Source organism: Anastrepha ludens, chromosome 5 (assembly GCF_028408465.1).
Source record: "Anastrepha ludens isolate Willacy chromosome 5, idAnaLude1.1, whole genome shotgun sequence".
In the NCBI taxonomy this organism is placed as follows: Eukaryota; Metazoa; Arthropoda; class Insecta; order Diptera; family Tephritidae; genus Anastrepha; species Anastrepha ludens.
In genome coordinates, this window is record NC_071501.1 from 114,464,637 (window position 1) to 114,478,176 (window position 13,540).

The 13,540-nt window shown below is 40.2% G+C and overlaps 1 protein-coding gene across 1 annotated transcript in view; it reads left to right on the top strand.

Annotated features, from left to right (window-relative positions):
- Nucleotides 1-4,834: 4,834 nt before the first annotated feature.
- Nucleotides 4,835-13,540, top strand: part of LOC128864085 (homeobox protein aristaless) — a 44,305-nt gene continuing 35,599 nt past the window's right edge. The window contains exon 1 of the mRNA XM_054103582.1: nt 4,835-5,312. Within this exon, the coding sequence (XP_053959557.1) occupies nt 5,035-5,312 (278 nt within the window). The 5' untranslated portion in view covers nt 4,835-5,034. The remainder of the gene's footprint in view (nt 5,313-13,540) is intronic.

A 13,540-nucleotide genomic window follows, 5' to 3' on the forward strand; every position in this document is an offset into this window, starting at 1 on the left:
CTTGGCAAGGCTGCGACAACAGTAGCAATCGTTGTGCCAAAAGTGCAAATGGTGAGCAATTATCGCAACAAGTTAATTACCTTTACAGCTGCAACACTATGTCAATGCAGGCTGGCTGGCTGGCAGGTCGGCAGACAGACCAAAAATAAATGAAATGAAAAAATACACCAAAACTACATAAAAGCCTCGAATTGCATAAACATTAACCAAAACATCGACAGATGCCACAATAGTTGCACGCGCCCACTGTCTGCTGGCTGGCAAGCTGCACGTCTGTTCGCCTGTAAGTTTGCCTGCAGTCTCGCTTGCCTATTCGGTGGAATTGCTCTAGGCGTATGCGCATGCGTAGCACTTCCAAATATTCGTGAGTTTTGCACAGTGCCACCGCTTTTGATGTGTCGCAAGCAAATTCTTTCATTTCGGATGGACTCTCAAATAAAAGATAGGGTAGCGCATTCACGGAGGAAGGGGCAGATAGTTCTCTTTTTCTCCGGTGGATTACAACTACAGCAGTATAAATGGTAAGGAATACCCATTTTGGTTGCCTGCTCTCCTATGAACCAGAAGCCAGTTATCACTGCCGTGAGTCTCCAGGCATCCCACCGTTCCATAATTGTCAATTTTGACTTTTGTTTGTGGTTGTAGGTGGTCCCTGACGTTCTACTAACTTTGCAAGTTGTCTGGTCGCCCCATCTACAATCCGAGACTCGGAAATATTTTGAGGAGATTGCATTCTGATATTCCTGCGATGACTCTAAAGTTACTCTTATTTAATTCAATAAAATCTTTAAGTCGGTTGAGGTAAAAGCCGCCTTTCATTGATTTTGATTAGGATAAGCCCGGTAGACTGTCCCAGTATGATCATCTTTGCCTTTGCTCTACTTCCTCAATAAAATGGGGAACGGTACACTTTCCTAGACCAAAAAATAGCTGTGGGCTTATAAATGGCGTGGAGACTACCGCGTTCATGATTAATTTATCTGCTATTCGGTTCCAGTAAATCCTATATATCCTGGAACCGATAGGATACATAGCATACGTAGTAGATATTCAGCTCACTCATCAAGACATGCAATAGCAATTTTGATGTAACCTAGAAAGAGTTAAGACCCTTGATTGCTGACTGGCTATCCGTAAGGATAGCAATGACTATGTTCTTATAGGCGCGTTCAAGGCTCAAGCGAAGTTGGGTTGCGTTAATGAATTAATTCAGCTTCCACAAAGGCGCATACAGTAAAACAGAATACAGTAAACTTTGCTGATGAGCTTGCCAGGTCTCACAGATCTTCTACCCGATCATCCGCATCCCCTTGACTATTGGTAAAGGAGAATTGCACATCTTATTTCTCAGGAAAGGCGCAGAAAAAATGGAGCTCTATCTCTTCATGTGCTATTTCGAAAACCCTTCGGCCCCAGTACGATAGACGGAGGACTCAGAAAGTCTTGGGGACTCCACGCCATTCAATTTCCAAACTCGAAGTTGTGTTTACCGGTCATTGGACGATCGGCACACTCGCAGAAAAGCTACGTTTACCATTTAACCCCATTGCAGAAGCTGTAAGAACCTTTCAGAGAAGCAGAGTGGTGAGCACTTTCTCTGTAAATGTCCGGGTTTGTGAGCTAGACGGTTGAGGTCACTCAATGTTCCTTTCTTAAACAGCCTGGGGCGGTGCGTTAACCTCAATTCCATCAATCTTCCCCATTGCATGAATAGCTCTGGATGGCTGTAGATATCCGCCTGTTGGAGGTCTCAAAATATGTGCTACTGCCAGAGTGGTTCTTCAACCATTTCACCTACCAACCTACAGTAAACTTTTACAACGAAACTGTGCCTACACTGTCCTAATATCCTCAAAGTATTTGTAGCATAAGCTGTAGAAGTGTGTAAATCTGTGCATATGTACCTATGTTACGTCCATATGAATGAAGCTTGCCAAGTGCTTTTCTTTTTTGAGGCATGTTTTTCAACTTGCAAATATATCGCCCAGGAGGCGTTGAATGGATGCTCCGCACTTCTCATCTCAACAGTTTCTACAGAAATCGTTAAATGCCGCTTTAAAACCGAGCGGTTATATCACCAAAATGATTCGGTGATCCACAGTATTTCCGTGAGGAAATTCTGAGAGTCTCAGAAACTTACAGGCTGTTCGTTAGTCGAGAGCAGAACAAACTGCACATCACAGGTACTATAACAATACCACCATCTTTAAAAAGCTATTGCAGCCATTTGATCAACTTTTGAATACTGCAAACCTGAAGCGAATATTTGCCCTCAATCTGTCAGAGTCTGTCTGAGCCTCTGACTGTCTTTTCTAATACGTTCGCCTGCTTCCGACTTACGGACCTTGAAACGGATAGTACTTTTGTAGTATGAAAGCTTCTCCCTGTGCGGGATGCAAGAAGAAGATGCCAGAACCTGTTATTGTAGCGACAACTTCATGTGTTCTGTGAACCTTTTAGGCTTAGGATGCGAAATGTAGGCATTAAAAGTTTATGTTTACTTCGCCATTAATAGCGCATACTTCCAGCAAAGTCTCTTTATTAATTTATTACAACACTTTTCATGGCTCACCAAGCCATAATTAGAGCTGAAGAAGCACAGTGGGCCTTAAACTGTTCTTAAACTTAGAGATGCTAAACGTTCGATTAGTTGTTTATATGGTTCGTTTGAAAAGAAATTAGTAAATTTAAAATATTTGACGTGCAATACAAGAAAAAACCTCGATAGCGACAAGTCTGAACGATTTGCCTTTTTAATTAAAATTACAATTAGTCACTTGGGCTAAACATGTGGCATTAGTTGACAGACATGGTCAGATTGAAATATGGGTTGCATCAACAGTCTACTTAAATTTAATAGGAAGGATTTCAGAATATTAGTAGGAGTCCTATCTGGGCACTGTCTTATAGGAAGGCATGCCAGTAGAATTCTATATACACCCTTTTTGGGTATTTGGCCGAATCCTTGACAAATGGAGCGTCTTGACAAATGGAGGGACCTACCTTTTTCTTAGCAGAAATACACTCAGAGGCTTGCCATTGCCTGTCGAGGGGCGACCGTTCTTATAAAAAAACTGTTTCTTCATTTTGGTCCTTCACCGAGATTTGAACCTACGTTCTACCTGAAATCCGAATGGTAGTCTCACACCAACCCATTCGGCTACGGCGTACCATATTTTGCCACACCATGTTTTGACTTTTTCAGAGGCTGTCAGGATGTATCATAGAAAAGGAAGATACAGTTGAACACCTTCTTTGCAGGTGCATGGCTCTGTGTAGAAGAATTTGCTCGGAATCGCTTTTCTGGACAGCGAAGCGCGGATGTTACATGTATAAAATTAGCTAGACTAGCTGAATTTATAAAGTCCACAGAATGGTTGAAAGAGGACCAAGGGGAGTAGGGATGGGATAGTTCTGGTGGTATCACAAGGGGCCTCTATTTGTCCTAGGTGCGTCGTAAGACAGCTACTTTACTTAATGTAACCCAACTTCGTCACTTGGAATCGACTCCGATTTGCTGACGCTTTATGCGGTTATGAGCTCAATGGAAGAGATTATTTACCAGCTTTACTTGAAAAGGGAAAATAATTCAAAATTCTTTCTTCTTTACTTATTCTTTCTCATTTCTGATTGCTGTAGCAAGCACATAAGTCATTTCTGCTAAACTCAACAATGCACCCCAGTCGACTTTTATTTCTCGTGCTATAAAAACTTGTATTTCTCGTGAATAAAAAAACAATTTCCTTCTGAAATGCACCACTGTATAGATCCCCAGACGCCAAAGCAATTGCGTTAATTTAATATATGCTATGGTCAGCTACCAAATCGGCAGTGGCCTATGTTTCCAAGGACTATTTACGTACACACATACTGCCACTCACCTTCACCACCTTCACCTCAACCCCAACAACAAAAACAATAAGAAAACGCAGTCTTTTTCCACCTACCAGCCGTTTTAGCTGGAATTTCATTTATCGCTTTTGGTATTTTCCGCACGCATCTTTAATTTTCCCTTAAAATAGCAATGGGTGAAATATCCTTATTTGGTGCGAAAGCAAAAAGCAAAGGACCAGTGCAATTGATCACTCGACGAGCCACTCAAAGCAGCAACTATGAGTAGTAAATATATGCGCAAAAGTAAAAAGTAAAAGCAATAAACAATAAAAACGAAGGTAGTCAGCAGCTGCGCATGCGCAAGGCGCTGCTCACTTTCAATTGTATGCAAGCCATACACATAGGTTTCTTCCATTCGTATGCATGTATGTGTTTTTAGGTATGCACGAATGTATGCTGGTATTAGCGCACTTACGTATGCAATTGGCAAGCGTGACCAATGCCGTGAATTCGCTTGTAAAATAAAGTGAAGTGCGTCGACCAAGTGCCTCGCTACAAATTAGTTGATGCCTCCTCACTTGTCATGAATTAGTGAACTAATTAAGTTGTTGGCCAATGCCAAGAACCGGCGCACAGAAACCGCTTAGGCTCGGAGAGCGCAGGCGCGCAACTCAGCAAACATCGGTTCGTGCATACCTCCGCACATGCGAAATTATATATCAATAAGGCGAATGGATTTTCAATTAAGTTGTAGCTATGTATTGTCCACACGTTTCCGTTGAAATCCAACTTATTTATGGTGATTAGGTTCTATTTCGCATTTAGCTGCAGTGCAAATAGCCAGTGGATACCAGGCATAAGTGCACGTGTACGAGAAATTCAGGCTTAAAATTGCTTCCACATAACTAAGTATTTAAGTACAAAAATATCCAACTAATGCAGCAAAGTATTTACTTTAATTTCTCTTTACAGACTAATAATAAAACAGTGCCAGCAGCGCTACGTACAACAGAGAGGGAGGAAGAGGGGGAGAGAGAGGAAGAGGGAGAGTGAGTGATAGTGGGAAAAATTCGTTAATCGATTATCTTTGAGGAGCCCAGTAACACACACGAGTTCGGAGAAAATAAAATCATTCTCAACCTAATTCCCCTCACGGCCGGCACGCCCGTTTACGGTCTCACCATTGCGCCCATCTGGATTATGGGCATATCCGAGGAAGTCAAGCTGGACGACCTACCGCAAGAAGCCAAACTAGCACATCAGGATGCTATGCCTGATCGTTCGGCCTCCTGCATTGTAACCACCGGTGCTAGTGGCGGCACGAATAGCCCTATTTCGGATGCGAACAGCGATGGTGACTTAGATGATTATGCGCCGAAGCGAAAGCAGCGTCGATATCGCACCACATTCACCAGTTTCCAGCTGGAAGAGTTGGAGAAGGCGTTTTCGCGCACGCACTATCCGGATGTTTTTACGAGGTGAGCACCAGAAAACTTTAGATATTTATTTCAATACTAATTGAACGTGCAGAGGTTTGTATTTATTAAGTGAGGTAGCAGCCGCTGCTATACAAATTTCGCTTGCGATCAGCTGTTCGACAGCTGTACGAGCTTTTCTTTTCTATCGAAAGCACTACCTCTCACTTCTGTAAATAAATCATTATAGCTTAGATTTTTGCTCATTACCGTTCGTTATTTTTTTGTTTTTTACCAGAAATTGAAACTTCTGAGAGGACATGTACAGCCCGCTAAAAATTACAGGTCCTCCAAATGTTGAACATTTATTTTTTAGTTTAAAATCCTTTTTTAAATATAGTTCATTCTTTACTAATGGTCATATTAATACAAGTTTCAAACTTTGTGCGAGATTTATAACGATGCCACTTAGACCACGAGATGGGTCCGTTGTGAACCGCGGGGGCTGAGCTACATTTCCCTCTCCATATTAAACCATCCTGAGCTTTTGACAAAGCGTAAAAGGTTGTTGATACCTAAAATGTCTAGATTATCTATATTCGTTAAGAAGTGGGATTTTAAAAATCGGTTCATGCTTCTGGCTAGAGCTGGGCATGTGCAAAAAAAATATTGAATTGTTTCCAACTCCTCCTCATTTCTGCAGCTACGACAGAAATCATGCGTGTAAACGCCTAATCTCTTTGCATGATTTCCTATGAGACAATGTCCTGTGAAGGCCCCTACTAAGGTCCTGATTTGAAGTCTATTCAGTTTTATAATACTCTTGGACAGACGTAAATTTAGCCTTGGCCATGTTTGCCTAGCAACTGGCCCGACGAGAGGGGGGGGCATCGGGTACTTTTTCCCCCAGGCCCGGAGTTTTCAGAGGGGCCCGGACTCGGGGGTAATTCCAAGAAATTTCCTGCTTGAAAAAATATAGTAAATAATACTTCTATCAGGTGATTAATAATTATAGTGACGATTAGATTAAATTTAGATAGTTGTATTGTATTTTAAATGAAGACCAATTTTGAAACGTAGTTATTCTTTAAAGCAATTTGTCCTTACGTTGATAAAGAATTAAATGTAGAGATAGCAATAATACTTTTTATAGACTAGACATTTTTGATTTTTCACGGGGATCGATTTTAAAAGAATGTCAAACTGTTGCAAAAGGTTTGCCAAACACTTCGTCAACATTGCCAGCAAGCCGAAAGAAGAAACGTAATGATGAAGAACCTGAGAATTCAGCGGAAAATATGACCGCCGAAGAAATTGATTTCAAGAGGAACACATTTCTCGTCATCATGGACTCAGTTATCACTGGTATTGAAAATCGGTTTATTGCAATTAAAAACATAAACAACATTTTCTCATTCCTGTGGCTATTTCCTAAAATTAAAAAGCAGAACTTCAGACAGCAGCTCTTAATTTTGCTAAAAAATAACCTTCTGATGTGTCGGAAGAAATCTCAATTGGGAAGTGTCACTTGAAGAGTGTGTACAAGGCGAATTTTACTGGGAATTCGGAGTGTTGTATGCCTCCGATCGACTTGTTGAATGCCATCACAGCTAAAAACTTGGATACTCTGTTCCCGAACATCTGCATTGCTTTGCGAATATTCTGCACCCTGCCAGTATCGGTTGCCGGCGCCGAAAGATCGTTCAGCGCTTTATCAAGGATCAAAGACTGCCATCGTTCTTGTTCAACTCAGAGTCGAGTAACAGGATTGGCAACTTTGTATTTGGAATCTGAGTTGGCAAGGAAGCTCGACTTCGATGATATTATAAGAGCTTTTGCCTCAGCTAAAGGAAGAAAAGCAAAATTCTAAGCATCGTGGCAGTCATTTTCAAATATTTGTAAGGCTCACAAAATGAATAAAAAATTTTAACTTTTTCCAGCTGCGTTTTTTATTTCAGATCTGCTGAAGAGTTTTCTAAAATTCATTTTAATCAATATTTCATAATTAATTCTATCAAAAATTTTATCAATGAGTTTTTCAATGTTTAAATGTTATATCACTAAAACATAATACGCATTTTGATAAATAAAAAAAATTTGAAGGGGCCCGCATCTCAAATTTCCCCCGGGGCCCGAATACTCTCTCCACGGCCCTGCCTAGCAATTTCACAGGTGTTAACGCTAATCCATCTTTGATTTGCAGACCTGATTAATGCGTCCTTAATGAGAAGCTTACAAAATTACTTATATCAGGCAAACAGGTACCTTCTCTTGGAAGTTGGTCTGCCCTACAGTTCCCTGGTATATCTCTGTGGCCTGGAACCCAGCATAAGATTATACGATATTGTTTGGCCATCTCATTTAGAGATTGGCGACAACGTAAGACACTCCTTGATGTTGTTTGGAATGCATCCAGGGCTCTTAGGGCAGCTTGGCTGTCTGATAGAATGCAGATATCCGTTGGTGATATTCTGTTTATCTTTAGCCATTTTAAGGCTTCATGGATAGCGTTTATTTCCGCTTGAAAAACACTACAGTGATCCGGTAGTTTAAAGGATTCACTAATAGCTCTTCGCAAAATAACCCTGATCCTACACCGGTGTCCATTTTAGACTCGTCCGTGTAGATCTTAACGGGTGTGTTGGGTGTTGGATCTTCTTCAAACCATTCCAGTCTAGAAAGGATTTTCATTAGGAAATTCCTTTCGAAGCAGAGAATGGGAGGGTGATAATCACAGTCACTGGCTATATCCGTGTAGGAGTCTAAGATGGTTGAATGTCCATGCGTGACAGTCTTCCATTGTGAGCTCACTTTGAGCCTTAAAGCGGAGCAGGCCGCTGAGTATTTGCAGAAGAGATCTAGGGGTGGCAGATGTAGTATGATATCCAAAGCCATGGATGCCGTGGTTTTCATGACGCCACATATTGCTAATTCCGCTTATTCAATAAATTAGAATAGGTTTTTTTCTGCATAGCACACCACCAGACAACATTTCCATATAGAAGAATGGGTCTGACGACAGCAGTGTAAAGCCAATGAGCAATAGGTTTAATTCCCCAGGTCTTACCTAAAGCTCTCTTACAGGCATAGAAAGTTAGGTTCACTTTCCTGACTCTTTCTAAGATGTTTGACTTCCAAGTCAGTTTCCTATCTATGATTAGTCCCAAGTACTTGGTTTCTTCCGAAATCACAAGAGCTTCCCCCTTGAGCATAATTGGACTTAGTTGAGGGATTTTGTGTTTCCTAGTGAACAATATGAGTTGTGTTTTGTCTGGGTTGACTCCTAGACCACACTTTTCTGCCCACCTAGAAAGTATGTCTAGAGAGATTTATAAAAATTAGAAACATTTTTAATCAGAATTAAAAAAAATGCTATTTTATAGCCCACTAAATTTGGTATAACGAAAAACAAGTCACTCAAAATTTTCATTGCTCAAAAAGTTCCTTGATTTTTCATCAGTTTTCCACCTGGCGGTGTTGCCTATTTCCTCTATACAACAAGAAAATTTCGCAGGCTTATACTCGTATATGGAGAAAATGCGCAGTATCGTCTAAGGAAAATATGAACCATATTTTTATAAAAAAGGTATTTGAACTAAAAAATAAATATTCAACATTTTGAGGACCTGTATTTTTTTTTCTTGAAACTGCAAACTTGCGCTAAATTATATTAAATTTAATGACCTATACAACTGAGTACCCATTTTTTTTTAATTCTTATTAAACATTTTAAAATTTCGGTGAAATTTTCTTCAAACTTTTTTAATTTTTCTTTTGAGATTTGAATTTACAAACATCAGTTTTTATTAGGCAATGAGCTACACTTTTATAAACAGATAATGAAAATTAGAATACTAGCACAATTAGTCAAAATTGGTCCATATGTTGATGTGCTATATTTTTTACGCAGGCCGTATTAGCAAAGTGGCCGTACAGCAAAAAGATTTCCATGATGACTCGCTGAATAAACGTTTCTGTAAGCATTTGATTCTCGAAAAGAGGGTACCTACTAATATCAGCTTTGTTGTCGCTCTAGTAATACGAGGTATGTTCAAAAAGAATCGCGAATTTTGAATTTTCGCAGGTTACGTATATTCGAATTTCGATTTTTTTGTGGCGATTTATTGATACTCATGTTGGTACTCACTCATGCCGACGAGTTCGGCCATTTTGAATGTTCAGTTAATTGTTGACTTCGTCTTCGATTTTTACCTATTCAAAAAGATGGATCGAAGAATCTGTATCAAATTTTGTGTGAAAAGCGAAATTAAGTGCGCGGATGCATTCCGAATGTTGACTGTGTCATACGGAGAAGCTACTTTGGACCAAAGCAACGTTTATCGGTGGAACAAAATGTTGTCAGAAGGCCGAGAAGATGTGAACGACGAAAAGTGTGCCCGAGCACTTCAACAACGAAGACGAAAAAATTGATGAAGTGAAGGAAATAGTATTGGCCAATCGTCGAATCACCGTTATAGAAGCTGCAGGACCTAGACATATCGATTGGCTCGTGCCATTCGATTTATGTCAATGATTTGGCATGAGACGGGTCGCCGCAAAACTCGTACTAAAACTGCTCAATTTCGACCAAAAGCAACATCGCATGAACATTGCTAATGAGTTGTTGAACTCTGTCCGCGACGACCCAAATTTGCTCCAGAGGGTCATAACTGGTGACAAATCGTGGGTTTATGGTTATGACGTGGAAACCAAAGCTCAATCATATCAATGGAAGCAGCCGCACGAACCAAGTCCGAGGAAAGCCCTCCAAGTTCGGTCGAATGTAAAAGTTTTGCTTACCGTTTTCTTCGATTGCAGGGGCGTTGTGCATCATGAGTTCGAGCCACAGGGTAAAACGGTCAAAAAGGAATAATACCTGCAAATTATGCGCAATTTGCGCGAAGCAATCCGCCAGCAACGCCCGGATTTGTGGAAGAACAAAAATTGGCTTTTGCGTCACGATAACGCCCCTGCTCACACATCATTGCTTGTGCGCGACTTTGTGGCCAAAAACAACACACTAGTGACGCCACAGCCACCGTATTCCACAGACCTGGTCTTCTGTGACTTTTTGTTGTTCCCGAAACTGAAGAGGCCCATAAAAGGACGACGCTACGCTACGATTGATGCGATAAAAGCGGCATCGAAGTAGGAGCTGAGCAAGATAAAAAAAGAATGATTTTTTGAAGTGCTTCGAAGAGTGGGAAAAACGTTGGCACAATGTCTAAAAAGATTAACGTTGACAGACCAACCATCGATAACGTTTGCACGCGATGAGAATGGTCCAGAAAGCAGGTAACTGTGTGCCACATCAATTGAAGGAGGGGGATATCGAGAGACGTTTGGTGAAGTATGAGATGCTTCTTGAGCGGCAGAAAAGAAAAGGTTTTCTGCATCGCATCCTTACTTGCGATGAAAAATAGATCTATTATGAAAACCCTAAGCGTCGAAAATGTTGGGGCCTGTCACGTGAACCAGGTCCGTCGACAGCGAAAAAAGAAATATTCATGCTTCAAAGGTTATCTTGTGTAACTGGTGGGGTCAGAAGGGTGTCACCAGTTATGAACTCCTTAAACCATCTGAAACCATCACTGGCGATCGTTACTGACTGCAGCTAATGCGTTTCAATCGAGCTCTCAGAGAAAAGCAGCCATAATGGGTCGATAGACATGGCAAACTGATTTTGCTGCATGATAATGCCAGGCCACACGTTGCTAAATCGGTCCAGAAATATTTAGACGGACTGAATTGGGAAATCTTGCCCCACCCGTCGTATTCCTCAGACATTGCACCTTCGGATTACCATCTGTTCCGATCAACGCAGTCAGCCCTTATTGGAGAGCGGCTCACTTCTCGAATTTTTCGTGAAAGGAAGCTGCTTGAAAGATGGAGTAAAGTTATAGCTCCCAATGGCACATACTTCAGGTAATATCATGAATTATTTAATTGTTTAAATAATTTGTAGCTTTGGCGAAGGAAAGACGGAAACTTATTCCCATACCCAATATTTAAAGAACTGAGTCATTAATACACTTAGCTACCCCCATTAACCGACCCATTCCAAATAGGAACAGAGCCAAATTTAGCGAATTAAATTAATTAATTCATATTTGCTTAACGGAATTGCGATAATTTGAAACCAGTTCATAACAGTCACTTAAATGCTTGAATGCTTAAAAATATGTTTTGACAATGGCAATTAGCGAAGTGCAAAAAAAAAACAAATGTAATGCGAGTTAGAAGCCCAGCTCCAAGTAAAACCGGATTCGCTATGCCCAATGCATTATTGGTGAGTTACTTCACGAAAAAGGTCTAACTTTTTAGTGAACTAAAAGTATTTTAAAATAAATTTCGGACATGAAACCTGTGTGCGGCACTCAATACTCGACGATGGTCAGAAAACTCTGGGCTTACATTTGTTGTAAAATCTACCTTCAAATAGCCCAATATTTCGTTATAACTTAACTTTTTAACCCAAGTATCGCCCTCCTACCGCTCGGTCTTTCTTGTGTCGGAGACAAAATTTTTAAACAAAGCAGCAATAACGGATTATAATAACAATAATAATGTACCCTTAACCTCTTCCCACCCATTTCACTAGACGCGCGCAGTCGGCTAGACATACAAATGATTTTTTATTTTGGTGCTGAGTCATAAAATACCAGAGTTGTTTAAGCGACAAGATCTTCAGAAAGAAGTCATGAGCTAAATAACAGCTAACGATGAATAATTTTATCGTTATTCATATATTGGAACGACCATTCATAAACAATGGAAAACGCGTGAAATACAATAAAAGTGTTGGAATTAAAAAAAAGGTAACGAAGAGATAAATTTCGTGCAGAATTTGCTTAACATACAAATTTCAAAAGGGAAGTGCCAAAGTGTCATGAGGGAACAGTTAAATTGCCATCTACTAGAAGAAGAAGGGGTAGAATTAAAAATATAGAATGGCTTAATTAAAAATATTTGACCTACATTTTCTCTATGACTACACTTTTTCCAACTGTAACAGATGGGTTGAAAAGACCCAGGCCTGACAAATAGATGGCACTAGTTTTATTGCATTCACCTCTTACTCAGTTATTAATAACCTTAAAAAGGCAGCTATTAAAATTTCATGAAATTGTATTCATTCGTTCGTGAGTTATTAAGCTAAGAGTGACGCTACTTTTCTTATTTTCAAAAGAATGGATCAAAAAGAATTTCGTGTTTTAATTTTACTTAGCTTCTTGATGGGGAAAATACCGTTCAAGCGAAGCAATTGCTTCAGCGGTATTATGGGGACTCCGCTCCATCATAAACAACAATAAAACTATGGTTTTCTGACTTCAGACGTGGTCGTAGAGACATCGATGCACAACGCAGTGGGCGTCCAAATGAGGCGGCAACACCAGAAAATATCAAAAAAGTTCACGAAATCGTTTTGAATGATCAAAAATGAAGTTGCTTGAGTTAGGTGACATTGTAAAGATATCAAAAGAATGTTTTGGCTTTGATTGCAAGAGCACTTGACTATGAGAAAGCTCCGTGCAAAGTGCGAGCCGCGTTTGCTCACTGTTGACCAAAAACAGGAATGTGTTGATGATTCTGAGCAATGGAAAAACTACATGAATTGAACTTCGAATTCCTATCACATCCACCGTATTCGCCAGATTTAGCTCCCAGTGACTACTGGCTGTTCGCGGATTTAAAAAAAACGGCTCGCCGGTAAGAAATTTCGCTCGAATGAAGAGGTTACCGCTGAAACTGAGGCCCATTTTGAGGCAAAAGATAAATCGTTCTACAAAAGTGGGATTGAAATTTTTGAGTTTCGCTGAAATGATTGCGTTCTTCTGGATGGATATTACATCGATGAATAAAGCTAACTTAAACAAACAAAAAGAGGTATTTTCGTTGCTAGCCCCGGGACTTTTCAGTCCATGTGTTGTATTAGAAAAACGCAAATACATATATTGCTGATAATCCAAATATATTTCGGCTACCGTAGACCTACCATGACCACCATTCGGGAGTACGTAGAGTTGAGCCCCCGTGTATGACAAAGACGAATAATAGAAAAAGTTTTTTCTAATAACGGCCACCCCTCGGCATATAATGGCAAATCTCGAAGTATATAGGATTTTCCAATAAGAGGTGTTATTAGAGGTCTTTTCCAAATGTCAGTAAAATATCAATGGTTTCGTTGCTTGTGTGGGACATAGCGCCACCTTGTTGAAAATAAACGTTGTCCAGATCAATACCATCCAATTCCGGCCATAAAAAATCGTTAATCATCTCTCGTTAGCGCA